The 15,579-nt window shown below is 33.7% G+C and overlaps 1 protein-coding gene across 5 annotated transcripts in view; it reads right to left on the bottom strand.

Moving 5' to 3' along the window:
* The window catches only part of PPP1R9A (protein phosphatase 1 regulatory subunit 9A), a gene marked incomplete at both ends in the record, with an annotated part of 277,895 nt that overhangs the window by 97,930 nt on the left and 164,386 nt on the right, over window positions 1-15,579 (bottom strand). For all 5 annotated transcript variants that reach the window (XM_084230157.1, XM_084230159.1, XM_084230158.1 and 2 more), the window contains 2 exons: window positions 124-228; window positions 12,056-12,176. In XM_084230157.1, coding sequence (XP_084086283.1) covers window positions 124-228; window positions 12,056-12,176 — 226 coding nt within the window. The remainder of the gene's footprint in view (window positions 1-123; window positions 229-12,055; window positions 12,177-15,579) is intronic.

Here is a 15,579-nt window from a genome sequence, read left to right as displayed (position 1 = left end):
ATTTAGATAAATCCTTTTTGTTATCACATATACTTATAGGAACAATTATAGAAAACTAAAATGCTACAATATATCAAGGAACCATCTGAAATGACATATTTATATCTGAAGTCACATATTTACCTGACTTTGCCCTTGGTGTTTCGGAGAACTGTTGCAGCAAAATTCTGTGTGACACCCACCAAGCTGATTCCATCCACTTCCACAATCTGATCATTGACTTGTATTCTTTAGGAAGGGAGAATAAATTAAAAAATATTTATTAATAAACAAAAAATGGTTTTATGATCACAAAGTACCATTCCAATAAATGAGTTGAGAAAATACCTTCATTTTAAAAATACTCTTAATGATCAAAAATTTGGCTTTTATATACAAGTTCCAGATATTATCTAATGCTTAAATTTTTAAACGATTGTTCTGAAGAACAGAAATAAATAATACTAAATGGAGAAACTGTTTATGCAACATCCATATACCTGGTACAAAGAAGTGATAACTGAAAATATGTAACATATTTACATCACTTTTTGTCCTTAATAAATTACATAAAACAAAAAATTTTCACCTCTCTCCTTCAAGGAAACCCATCACCAGAAATGCTGGGAATGCTCCCTATTCAAGTTGTGAACCTCAAAAACATATTGTTTAAAAAAAAGAGGTGCACATGTGTGTGCGTGGGTGCATATGCATATGTATCCTTAGGAGCAATATACAGCATTAGTGTGGTTTAGTATATAATACTTTAAATATATATATATGTGTGTGTGTATACATTTTATAAATACCATTTTTTATTCCTTAAAATGAAGTATTTCAATCATGGATAAATACAGAAGGAAGTAGATAATAAAAGTTCATGTACCCAACACTGTCAGTACTACCCAATATTTGAGTTAAACTTTTCCCAAGGAAATGCATTACAGGAAAGCTGAAGTCCCTTTGTTATCTGTCTCTAACTGTTCTCTCTTCACTGCTTCCACAGAGGGAACATCATATTAATTAAAAAGCTTAGACTTTTTTGAAATATAATACACATGTATGAATAGGCAGATATGGATACATTTGCAGTTATCAAAATTATAAAGAATTATAAATCAAAATTATACTTCCTTCTCTACCATTTAGTTTGTTTCACTCAATATCATATGTTAGATTTAGCCAAGGTTACAAATACAATTTTAGATAGTTCATTTGAAAAAGTATAGTGTTATCTTTTATGAATATACTGAAATACATTCATCCATTATGGATGAATGTGTTGTTTATAATTTTAGCTCTTATGAATATGGTATAACAAATAATTTCATACATGTTTTTCTATGCATATGTGTGTTTCTCCAAGACACATACTAATAAATAGGAGTCATGAGTCAAAGAACATAGGCATTACACCAATGTATATTATCAACATAATGCAAAAAAGTTTTACTTTCCAGATCCTCCCCAATATTTGGCGATTTAAATACTGCCTATCTAATAAGTATAAAAAGATAATCACATTATGATTTAATTGCATTTACTTGATTAGAGTGGTTGAATATTTTTTTATGTTTATGAGCATATGTCCACTTCTATAAGCTCTCAGATCTTACCTATTTATTGTCAATATTGTTGGACTGAGCATCTTTTGTTTCCTGATATCTATGTATCTCTATATAGATACATATGTCTTTATATCTGCAAAATAACACTTTCCCAATCAAATTTATTGCAAATACCTTTGCCCAATTTATAGTATGTTTACATTCCTTTGGAAATTGATGGTTTTGAGGAAAATGATTTTTTATAATATGATCACATTTGTAAAATGTTAGCTTTTAGTTAACTTTTGTATTGTGTTTAGGAATCCCTTTATTATCAGGGTTATAAAAACATTACATGTTTTCTTCTAAAAATTCTGACACATTGCTTTTCTGCATTTAGGTAGTTTTTCAGTTGGATTTTATTTTTTATTATAATATGTACTATATAATATGTATTAGTAATCTAATTTTATTTTTCCAAGTGTATAATCAATTAGCTAACATTTAAGAGAGATTATTTATTTGTCACTGATTTTCAGAGTTTCCTCTGTTCACTTTTCCAATGTGAATCACCATGTTTCTGGGTTCTCCATTAGGTTCTACTTGCCTGTCTATCTCTCAAATTGCACTGATTTACTTAGTTTCATAACTGATTTTGACATTTCATAGGGTAGTTTCCTTCCCCTACTTCTTGGTCATGAAAATATTTTGAGCTATTTAAGCATTTGCTCTTCATAATTATTAAGAGTTTTTTTAATTTACTTGCCAGCTTCCATAAGAACATTTGTTGGGGTTTTAATGAGATTATACTGATTTTAAAGGTTAGTTTTGGGAAAACTGACATCTTTACACAAATTGACTCTCCCATTGATACAAAACTGAATGTACCATAGTTATCAGAGGCAGGAGTTATATATTGCACACGTTGTTTCCATATGTTAAGAAAAGTTACTTAAAGCTTAGAAATAGGAAGAAAAGGGGGACAATATGTTCTTTCAATGCCAATGGGCACATTATTGAACAGGCCCAACCTAGTATGATATGGGGAACATACTTTAATTGACCCACTGTTTAAAACTGATTAAATGTCCTAGACATACTAAACTACATGTCAATTTATATAATTTTGTCTTGGATAGATTTAGATACTTTATATTTATGAAAGTTATCTTTCTCTTTTAATACCAACTCAATTGTGTCAGCAAGAAATGCATTTCATGGACTTCTTATATCCAGGAATATCCCTGCTGAATTCCAGAAAGATTCTGTAGCTGCAATAGGACTTTATCTTTGCTACCTTAGGTTATTTTTTTCCTGGTTCTTAGTCATTTTTAGTTCTGGATCTAGCTTGCACTTAAACAAGAGTTAAAAAAAAATCCCCTCTATTAATAGCAATGCTTGGCAGTGTAATTTTATAATCTGATCATTCCAAAATCTCCATGAGCATTATGGGTATTTATTATTTCTCACGTGAAAGATAACAAAGAATCTGAGTAACTATCCTGTTGCTGATGATGCAAAACTGAAGCTACAAATTCCCTGTATTGAAACTGAGTAAAGGATTTATTACATTATGTAACTAGAAACTATTTTGCTAAGGGCAGTAACAAATTAAAAGATTAAATTATAAATTAACAAATGAATATTAAGTCTCTGAAATCAAAGGGGTGATATCTAATTGGTCAGAGAGAATAGTAACTAATTTAATAAATCACATTGCAGTATTGAATGAAAACTTTAAATAGGAAGACATTTAAGAAAAAAATCCTGCTAGAAATTCAGAAGCATTATTATAGTGTAAAAAAAAGAGGGCCTCCCTGGTGGCGCAAGGAGTTCAGCACCACACTATGAAGCAATCTGCAGCCTCTGCAGCACGAGTTTGATCCCCGGCCGGCCAGGGAGCAACCCACATGGTGCAGCAGACCTCTGCTGTCTCACTTGCTGCTCCCCTCAGCAGCATATTTCAGCCAGTCTGCCTGTTCTGTTCCCCACTCTGTCTCTGGTGAATCCTCTCACTCCCCGCATCTCTGGCCTGCACCCCCATTCTTGAATGCATAAATAAATAAATCTTTTAAAAAAAGAGAGAAACAAGACTAACGAGTCTAACTTAAAATATACAACTATGTTTTCTTTATAATTTGGTAAGGCTGTGGGTTTATATTTTCAGGAAGAGATTAGTTAATCCATATTTGCCATAATTCTGATATAGACACTGATCAGATAAACTAATAGTCCTACTATATAAAGTTAGAAATGTATAAAAAACATACAATTGTGTTTAACAAAGCTGAGTCATGTTCTGACAAACTTTTTATCTATAATAATTATGTTTTAGTGTTCACTTATAATATGCTTTCTAAGATTCTTAGTTATCTCCAAAATCTTAATCATAAATCATAGTTTTTACTATGTATAATTCTGCTTATGTTAAAATGTTAGACTTACTATAATTTTGCATCATTTTAATGAATGTATTCAACCCTGTACTTCAAGAAGATATAAAAATAATGTGTGTGGTTACAAAAAGTGGTATTTGCTATTCTACTGGTTGCTTGTGATGACAGGCAGCTACTGTCAAGTCGCTGCCTACCAGGACAGCGTGTTAAATAGAAGTTAGTTAGGTAGAATACAATTTAAATTTAATATGGATAATTGAGGCTGTGCTAGATGCAATAATAATAAAATATATATGTAAATAAAAGTGAAATTTTACTTTTCAAAAGATAGTAGTTGAGTCCTAAAGTAAAGTATGAGCCTGTTCATTATCTTCTATGAGATATGAAAACGTGAGTGTTTATAGCAAATTGAGGATGGCTTGAAAAAGTGAGGTTTTAATTTGCCTTGATTTATGCCATTTTGGGCCTATAATTAGCTATATTTTTTACACAACTTACTCCTTTTTGATGGACTGACTCATAAAATAATTTAGAGGAAAAGACTGTATTTCTTCTACTACTGGAGTCATGCAGAATATCATGACAGATCTTCATATATTTGAAAACTACTTATTATGTTCCTTCTTTAGGGCAAGGATGGGAAGGACAGGTTAAAGCAGGAGATACTGAAATCAGGGAGAAGTTAAAAAGTAATTTGCAATTTGTACAAGTCTTAAAATGGTTTTAAGCAAAAATTATGAATGAGTGTTCCTTTCATTTCACATTTTCCCCAGTATTGGTGTTGTCAGTGTTCTGGATTTTGGCCATTCTAATAGCTGTGTTGCAGTGTCTCATTTTTTTCATCTTCGATGACTCACTGATTTGATATGAGGCTTGTATATAGAATGTTATAAAGAATAGTTATGAAGAATAGTTACACAGAAATCAAGAATAGTTCGTTTGAAGTGGACAAAGGAACCTAACAAGCATTCCTTCAAACAAGACATATGAATGGCCAATTAACACACGAACACGACGTACAACCTCATTAACCATCAGGGAAACACCTACAAATCAAAACAGAGATGGTTAGGATCAAAAGACAGATAGCAGCAGTTGCTATAGAGGATGTGGAGAAACTGCAACCCTGGTGGCAATGAAATATGGTGTTGTTACTTTGGAAAACTGTCCAACAGTTTCATTAAAGAGTAAGTGTAGAGTACGTCTACACTATGTCTCAGAAATTGCACTCTTAGGCACACGACAACATGAACATTCATAGCAGCATTAGTCATAACAGCAAAAAAAGTAGAAACAATTCAAATATCCTGATGTCAGAGTCAACAAAATGTGCCATATTTGTTCAATGGAATGTTATTTGGAAATAAAAAAGAAATGAAATATGATATATGGTATTCATGTAGAGCTATGCTTGAGTTATTTTTGTGTATTTGGTGAAGTTTGTGGTTTAGTTTTTTTTTTTTAAAGCTAAAATGTATATGGCTAGGATTTATTGGGGAGGAGATAAAAGTGAAAACAAAATACAGTTTCTTACTTTGTCAACTTAATGATCAGAGATAAAAGAAAAACTGGTGATGTTTGCCTTAATGGACAAAAATAAAGAAAAAAACAGAGGTCAAAGGAATTTCTGAAAATGCATATCTTTGTAGAGAATAACTTAGATAAAATACCCTGAGATAAACACTATTAAAGAGACACTTTCTGGCACTCTAATTAGACAAAAGATAGCAAAAGCGTTTGAAAAACATATGTAGAAAAAATAAGCTTGCTTCATTGATTTGATTGATTTATTCAGTCAGCAATTTTGCAAGAGTGATTTCATTTTACAGGATGTAGCAACACAGATGTAACAATAAACATGTAGCAACAGAGAATGAACTGGAACCAATCTGAGGGCCATGCCAAAGAATGAAACACACAATATAATAACAATTATAGGTAAAATAGATGAAACACTAAAAGATGACCAGAGAGTGCTACATCTGAGGTAATGAAAAACAGGGTGAAGACAGAAAAAACTGGTTGCTCAGATGAAGGGAAAGGAAAAAAAATACAAAAGAGAAACTTGATGTCTGGGTTGAAAATATGCTATCTGATTTAAGTAAACAAACTTTATGTGCAAAGAGACGGGGGTATGGATTTGATAGTAATATCTATATATCTATATGGTCATTAAAAAATTCAGCTCATTGAAAATTAAAATCAATTCAAGAAGTTGGCTGTGGGATTGAAGCATTCTTATAAGGCAGAATGAAAAACAAGAGAGAAAGGATCTAGAGAGAAGGAGAACACACACACACACACACACACACACACACACACAAGCATGTTCAGCCACAAAACTGTACAACAAAACAAAACCAAGCAAGGGGGCATAGGTCTCATTAGAAAAATATTGTTCATAATATTACACTGAAAATTTTAAGACGCTTGCTCCAAGAAAAGGTTACTGGAAGTCAAAAAGGTAGATAAACAGTTTTCAAAGCAGTAAATTTGAAATAAAATTCAGGATAAAAATTAATCATAGAAATATACTGTGTCTAAGTTTAGAGTTGAACTGACATTCTTTTAAAACCAGGGGAAATATCTGGAGAAATGCTAAATGGAAAAAAATCTGTCAGCCCAGAATTCTATACACAGAAAATATATATTTAAAGAAACTATGGGTACCTTGGTGGTGGGTGTGCTGTGATAAAATACATATGAAGAAGTGAAACCTATATATCTGCATCATATATAGTGTTGCGAACCAATGTTACCTTAATGAAAAATAATTTTAAAAAAACAAAGGTAAAACAAAGACTTTTCCAGATAGACATAAAAGTTGAAAGAATTCATCATTAGTAGAATTGGTGTTAAAATGTTAAAGAAGACCCTCAGGGAGAAGGAAAATGATGCTAGTGGGAATATGGATCATCATGAAGGAAAAAATCCCTGAAATAGTCACTGAAAAGACAGAAGAGACCACCTACAAAGCATTCCATGCAACAGTAATGGTGGCCACAGACAATTGATTGGATTTGCTCTCTGCTTTCAGAGATCAGGGCAGGAAGATGCATCCCATGATTAAAATGCAGGTTCCTGACACTACAATAATTCTTCCTGCCTGCCTCAATACAGACAGCATTAGGGGAGGAAACCGTTTGACAGCTTTTGATTACTATTTTCATTGAAAGGGTATTTACTTTAAAGACTTTTCTCTTTTCAAAAGTGATATATTTATTAAAGAAAAATTTGATTGTTTTTTAAAAGTGAAGAAACCAACTTTATTAATAAAGAAACAAGAAGGAAAAGGAGGGAGGGAATCTGCTGTTTTATTGGAGGAGACATTTCTCATTTTTTTTTTATAAAGTTAGACTATATGGGGATTAAGGTGGACACAAACACAAGAAACTGTAAAACTGAGCAGCAGAAGTAAAGTGGGTGAGACAGATGTGAGGAATACTGTTCGTTAAAAAGGGGGCAGCAGTTCAGGTTTATTGTAGCCATAAAGTGACCCTACAACCTACTAGGATCATGAATCAGGTTATTTAAAATACAAATGGTTACTAAAGTTGGCGAAAAAAACTTTCTGGTATCTGCCACTTATTTTACTGAAACTTCTCTGAGAGAGGCTTTTAGATACAACTTCACAGAATAGTAACATTGACAGTCTCTCTCAAATCCTAATCAGAAGCACTAAAAAGACAAAAGATGAGTTCTGGTGGCAAACTTTAAACAAACAGCTCTCTGCAGCAAACCAGTCCAGAACATAAGGGCTGATCAGTTCTACAGATAATCTCAACTTTCCAGAAGTTTTCCAGAATAGCAGAGGAAATAGCCTGTTTTTCCCTGGAAACATTGTCTACTGGGTGGAATTTATGGAAATGCACCTGGTTAGTTAGTAACAGGCATCTAGTCCGGGCCATTTCCTCAATCGTTTCCATGTGCTAATAAAAGCGTGCAACAGTACTTCTCTTCAGTCTCAGTCTGATATTTCTGATATTCCTCAATTCTGGATCTAAAAACCAGAGTCAACAGGGTGAGGCTAATAAAAATATATAAGCTGAACTATTCTAGGGTTTGTTTAATGTTACTGGATTGTTATTTATTGACATGATGTTTCTGGAAGGGATAGCAAAACAAAAACTCTACTTCACAGGGCTTATATAAACAAAGCAACCATGAATGAAAGGCAGACCAGCTGGAGCAACATTAATGAAGTTTGGTCAACAGAGAATCTTCCCGCCCCCCCCCCCCACCAAAGGCTAGATTGTAAAGTTTTAAATGTATATGAAAATACATATCAAAACCATAATATCGCAACTCCCTAAGGGGTGAACAACCAAAATATTTGATTAGAAGAGTGACACATGAATGTGTGAACAGAGAGGAAACTATCGAGGGAGGACTTATGGCAGATGGACACAATTAAAACAGCAGTTTCCCATTCAGAGTTGTCCCAGGCATGAGGGCACCTCAGGGGCACACACAGGTCCTGCGGGAAGAGAGTGTGCTGCAGGATAAGCATGAGAATAGAACTATCATCTGCTTTATCTGTTGCTGTTATCCAAAAAATGGTCAAAAACAATTCAAATTGCTCACTTTTCCAATAAAAGTGAAAAGGATAGTGCCTCAAATGGGGACATGCAAAGCTTGAGAAACAGAGGGGCCAGAAACAAAACAAATTCCAAAACAAATTTTAATTTGCTGCTTTAGCATTATTACTACCTTGGGTCAGTTATCATCTATGGGATTTATTTTATCAGTATTTTCCATGGTGTTACTATAAAATGTATTTTGCTTTATAGATTCAATGAAAGAGAACTGGCGAAGACACAAGTGTGTCAAAGGGTACTGTGCACAACCATAAAGTTTTTGTTAGCAAAAATTGTTAAAATATTTAATATTACTTTGCTAAAAACTTAGAACTAAAACAGAAGGTGGAAATGGTTATGTCATTTTATATTACAAGTTATCCTGTAAGAAACAAGGAGAAAGAAGGAAGGGGAAGGGAGCAGGAGAGGGAGGGAGGGACGGAGGAAGTTAAACCCAAGTAAATATTTTGTAAGTGATTAAAACAAATTCATTATTCATCAAATATTTACCGTGCATACCTGATGCTTTAAACATATGAAAAGATACAGACATGAAAAGATTGACAACAAAATTTTAGAATGTAAGACATAATATCAAAAAATAAGAAAGATTCCAAACATTTTAACTACAATGGAAATAAATACCCAAGCAAATGTTTAAAAGTGCTCAGAGGGTTTTTGAGAGGAGGTGAGGGTCTATGAGAGGTTTAGATCATAACAAAAAGGCTTCCTAGCTTGGGGAAGAATTTGAGGAGGGAGAGAAAATAGTTTCGTATATTGTATGTTTTTATTTAACATACCTTGAAGAAAGTGCAAACAAATCTGAGACTAAACTAAAATGGTTTTCTTAAATAAAAAGAGTTATTGAGAAACTAAAGAAAGCTAACAAGATGTAACACAGATTCTTATCTTTTACAGCTAGAAGAAATTAAGAAGAACATCTAATCCAAAAATTTAATTTTGTTCATAACTGATATCTGAAAAGTAACTTTCTCAAGGTCGCATAATTTTATTATTATTTTATTATATTTTAACTGTAGCTTATATACCCATGTATGAATATTTTCTATCAAAATATTCCATAATAACTGATTTTTTTTAAAATAGCGCATATTAGAGTCATTCAATAGTTTGGCGGATATCAATTTCAGGCTTTTTGAGAGGGTAATGTTGGGGAATGGATAAACAGAAAACATATACACACAAGAAGATCACAACAGTCACAGTTCTGTAAATCAGTACAATAATTTTCTATATCATTAAGTATACATAACTAAATTATTAATGACTAGAGACAGCAACCAACTGTGCCCTTTGTACTTTTTTTACGTTGATACCTTTCAAATAGTAAACATTCAAATACCAAGTAAATGAATACACTAGTAATGGTGGCAATAATCATTTTAAAATGCTACCACTGCCACAGGTCTAATAATGAGACCACTTATTTTCCTATCTTCAATTTCTGCACACATATGAAAAAAGGAAAGTTGTCTAAAGTCCCTCTGATCTCCAAAAATCTGTTTCTGTGCATATTTTATATATTTTTCTGTAGTTTTTATAAGACTTCCCATAATGACTTTTTTTTTTTTTTTTACTAAATTTCAAGCTTATTCCTACTTCATTCATAAGTAGTTCCATACCCAAACAGCACTGGGGTCAGTTTCTTGTTTACACAAACTTATTTAATGCTGACCACACCTCTCCAATGTAGACAACATGAAAATTGAATAATATATTCAATATCCCACAGCTGATAAGTAGATGTGATGGAATTAAGACTCTTGGTCACATGATTCCCCCAAAGTTTGCTCATTTCATTACACTAAATTACCTTTCTTAATATATTCACTGAGGTCATTTTTAATCATCTATTATAATAACAATAGGATTAATATACTGGGTAAATATTTTTTTGCAAAGGCTGAGGAAATGCACACTGGGACTGATAAGCAAAGTACTCATATTGGTGTAAATACTGAAACTATGTAAGAAGACAAACATAATTTTTTTAATGAGTGATGAAAAAACAAATAGCTCTGAGTTTAAAACATCAGAAACTGGCTATATGCTGAATGCAAATTTTTCACTTCTTGGCTTTTTAATCAATTTGTATTTTGGTTTGACTTTGCAGTCCATTTACTTGAGGGGATGGTTCATAATAGTTCAGCGTTACCTGAATACTAACAATAAGATTTATTTTTTATCACTTTAGAGTGACTTTTAATTGTTTCATGAAACTTAAAGAGACTTGATGCAAATTTCACAAACAAATCTTAGCTCACTTGGAAGAAAGGTTCTAAATTAATAATGGGGAATATTTACTACATTCATTATGTTATTTATTGAATGTGATTTAACCAGGTGACTTCCTTACCTAATCTAAAAAGGAAGAAGACTGTCAATAAATTACTTTTAAACACAAAATATTCACCTCCCACTTTCAGTATATTACACACTCAGTCAGCTGAACATTCACTGAAAAGATCCATTTCAAACCTTCACTGTTCAAGTGCTATGAAAACACAAATGAGGACACTAAGTAGTGGTTCCTAACCTTATGAAAAGAGAGGGTCCTGTCTATTTACATAAATCAATTCAGTTCTCAGGAAATATCTGTATATATCAATATGTGATTTTTTTAGGATCACAAAAGGAATAATGCTACTGTGAGTCTCAACAGAGATTCACAAATGATTTTCACCATGCTTTACTATTCATATTTCTTGATAAGACAGTTAAGTGATTATATATATATAAATATATCTATTCTCTGAAAATTTTCAAAGTCAGTTATCCTATGTTCTAAAGAATGGGGGATATTCCTTTGAATTTAACACTCATATTTTGGGGTCTACTTTTATTTTTATCACCAACCTTCTGCTTCAGCCCTAACCTGATGCACATTACAAGCCTAGTGTAAGCTTTAATCAAACTCTTCAAAGATACTGATTACTTGAGATGATATAAGTTAACACATAAAATTATGATTATCTTATGCTCTAGTATATAGTTGAATCATCCAATATGAATGTTCAAGTGCAAACAGTCCAAGCCCTCCTAGAGATTTTAATTCCATGGGTTTAGGTGACATAAAGAACTGGCATTTTTAGACAGAACACATTTTGAGATACATTGATCTCCAGAATAACCATCAATGTAAAGTTACAGTTCCTATTTTCTCTTCCACCTCTGTCATTTCTAAAAGTGCCAGTACCATTAATATTTGGTTTTGATATTCTTTAAGAAAAACTATATGCTGATCTCCATGGTACATATTCTTAAACCACACACACCCATATTTCTGTCTACTTACCACTGGATAGGTACAAAGGTAGACACATAAGTAAAATATCCATCCACCCATTTATACATACAAACATATATTAAAGAAAGCAGGTATTCTGCCTAATTCAAGTAATTCAAGGGTTTTCACATTTTTCACACCTGAGACTTTCTGAAATACTGTCCAAAAAACTCAAATGAAGAAAGGTATCATTGAAGGAATTCCCAAGGGAGCTTCCTGGAAGATCTCAGCTATAGTTAGTTAGCTTACCTGCCATCCCGCTGAGCAGCACCACCTTCTGTAACTGTCTTGACAAAAATTCCCAGCTTTTCAAGTCCAGCATCTGCTCCAACACCCATTCCAATAATACTTATACCAAGTCCATCCTCATCTATGAAAAAGGGGAAAAATGAAAAAAATCTAAATTTTACAATAGCCCAAAATTAGCTGGTGAAGCCTATTTGCAGACTTTTAATTTTATTCTTCCTTATGGATCAGGCACATTGATGTATAGGTGTCGGCAAAATTGCTTTCTATGCTGGGGAGCAAGAGTGCCAAATAAGACCCCTCCAAAAAGGCTTGTCACTTTTTACTATTGCAGTCGGCTATACATTGTGATCCCAAGAAAACATAACAATCTGATTACTGAGTAATTAATCTGACTTATGACACATTGTCTCTGAAAAATATAGTATTTTAAGCATAAAAGCACACATACTTGAACACACACATATATGTGTATAGTATATATAATATGCATGTGTATTATATATTTTCAATTGTATATAATTTTCAATTGTATATAATATTTTCAATTGTATATAAATATTATATATTTTCAATTGTATATATATGATTATATATATAATTTTAAATAAATATGACTGTAGCATATCTGGAATATCCCCTTTATTTATGTAGTTGCATGGCATGCATCTTTCAATACTTTCAATACTGCAACTACATACATGCATACACATAGATACAACTTGCAATCCTCCCTATTTGGCTGACACCAAATAGCACATTGCTTTTCTAATTTAATGATACCTTCTGGATATCAACTTGCAAAGTCCCCTAATGACTGCACTATATTTCATGGTGTGATGATATTATAACTTATCCAACAATTTCTCTACCAACAGCCACTCACTTTTGTTTAATTTTATTGCCCCTGTGAATGATACTGACAAACACGTTCTTCAATTCAGTTATAAAGCACCTGTTTATTCACATTTCTACTTGTCCTTTCCATGAACATATATGAGTATGTATGTATGTGTATCTATGTATGTATGTGTGTATGCATATATATATATATATATCTCAACATCAATCAAGTAAAATACACTATTTTGCATTCCACATTTTATTTTATTTTATTATTTTTTTATTTTTTTAAGATTTTTTTATTTTTATTTATTTTTAATAGAGGCATGTTTTATTTATTTATTTGTTTGTTTGTTTGTTTTGTTTATACATGCACTGGGTACAGTCAGAAGCGCGGGAGGGTGAGAGAATTCACCAGAGCCAGAGCAGGGGAGCAGAGCAGGCAGAAGGACCGAAGTACACTGCTGAGGGGAGCGCCATGTGGGACCCTCCTCCAGTGGCAGGGGAGCAGCCGGGGATCGAACCGGCGCCGCAGAGGCCGCGGGCAGCTTCGCAACCCAGCGCTCAACCGCTGCACCACCGGGGAGGCCCTTTTTTTTTTTTTTTTTTTTTTTTTTTAATTTATACAAGCACTGGGTATAGTCAGAAGCGCCAGAGGGTGAGAATTCACCAGAGCCAGAGCAGGGAGCAGAGCAGGCAGAAGGACTGAAGTACACTGCTGAGGGGAGCAGCGTCGGCAGGAGAGGTCTGCGCGCCATGCGGGACCCTCCTCCGGTGGCCGGGGAGCAGTCAGGGATCGAACCGGCTCTGCAGAGGCTGCGGGCAGCTTTGCAACCCAGCACTCAACCGCTGCGCCACCGGGGAGGCCCACATTCCACATTTTAGATTAACATTCAAAATCGTTATACAATAGCACCAGTCTTTGTAATCATGGTGCATTACCTGCATAAAAAATAGATAATAGTTGATCAACAGTGATGGATTATTAAAGGAAAACTGGTTCACGTACTCAACAGTATATGTTTGACATTTTTTAAAAGCGATTTTAGCAATAACCTTTAATTTAACTTAGTAACCTTTTGAATAAGGGTTCATCTCATTATTGTCACAAACTTCTGTCTTAAGTATTTCTAAGTACAGTTCATAATACTACATCTTTACATGTTTAAAAATATGTCATTTGGCAAAAGTGACCAATTTTCTCAGTTGTGTTCTAAAAGAAGCTTTATAGAGTGTTTCCCTGGATGAACTGTCTGATTTGATCCCCAGCTGCAGGCACTTCCACTCTCCAGGGTGGGAACTTTAATATTAACTAATGTGTAAGTGAACATTGGAGACTTTCCTTTATTCTTTACACTCAGGATGTTTAATGCATGTGACATTCCATATTTATTTCATTTTGATTGTTTCTCTGGTGTAAATGCTCATGTTCATCAAAAGAATTTTTCTTAGTAAGTATCTTCTAACATTCATTACAGTTCATTTCATTCTCCGAGAAAGGAATTTTCACATGCTCATGAAAGTTACATCTGTGTTGAAGGTTCTCCTTCATTGGGCACATGGATAAGGTTTCTTCTCTTCCACATGAATTCTCTCGTGTTTATAAAGTTTAGCTGTATAGCTGAATTCTTGCCCATGTTCATATATCCACAGGGTTTCGCTAGAGCATAAATTTGTTCATGTTTATGAAGGGATGAATAATGACCAAAAATCTTCCCATAGTGTTTACATCCATAAAATTTTCCCCCTCAGTGTGTTTGTTCTTGTGTTAAGAGATGATTATTGCAGACTCTTCCACATTGAATCATTGGGTTTGCTTCTTGTATGCAACCTCTGGTGTATATTACACATTAGTTGAATTCTAGTTCACAATCATTGCATACAGAGGAGTTCCTCTTTGTTATGAATTTTCACTTTGAGCTAATGTAGAACTATAAGTGAAACTTTCCCACACTCACTACAGCACATTCAAAAGGTTCCTCTCAAATGTGGAATCTCTTGAACTGTCATGCCATTAAATAGTTTCTTCCTGCAAATATCCTGCATGAAAATTATGTCTTAGCTTTTAAATCCATTTTCCCTGCCTGAACTCAGACCTCAGTAAAAATAATTTTTTTCCTTCCATAGCTTCTCTTATTGCTCCAACTGGAAAATTACTCAGATTTGCAGAACTTAAAACCTAACTGTGGGAAGTTATTAACTTAAGTTATCCTGAGTTTCAGAGTAGACTTCCTGAAAGACATGGGGATAAGTGAAAGGCAATTAAAGCAAGGGTATAATCAACCCACAGGGACCACATACCAATTCATTTTTGTATAGTTTTCTCTGAGATGTGTCAAGTGTGGAGGAAGTCCAGGACCACATAAGTGAAGGTCTCTGAGTCCCAGGGCTGTGTTGCCACATACCCACAAGTTGCCTCTCTTCCTCTCTAGGAACCTTCCTCAAGACTGGCAGAGCATTAATTAGGCAAAGCAGTCAGAAAAAGACAGAAAAGATGGAAAACACTGAGGCTGTGTTATACTGTGTTATTATGGAAGCTGCTATTGCCTTACTCAGGAACACAGAACTTACTTTTTCTCATGAGGAGAGAAGCTCATGTTGGTTTAGGAACTAGCACTCCTAGGTGCCAGTGAGATTTGTGCATGTTATCACATGAGGTGGGGCATTAAACTTCCTTTTCAGTA

Source organism: Talpa europaea, assembly GCF_964194135.1.
Source record: "Talpa europaea genome assembly, chromosome: 3".
NCBI lineage: Eukaryota > Metazoa > Chordata > Mammalia > Eulipotyphla > Talpidae > Talpa > Talpa europaea.
This window is presented reverse-complemented; position numbering and strand designations above follow the sequence as displayed.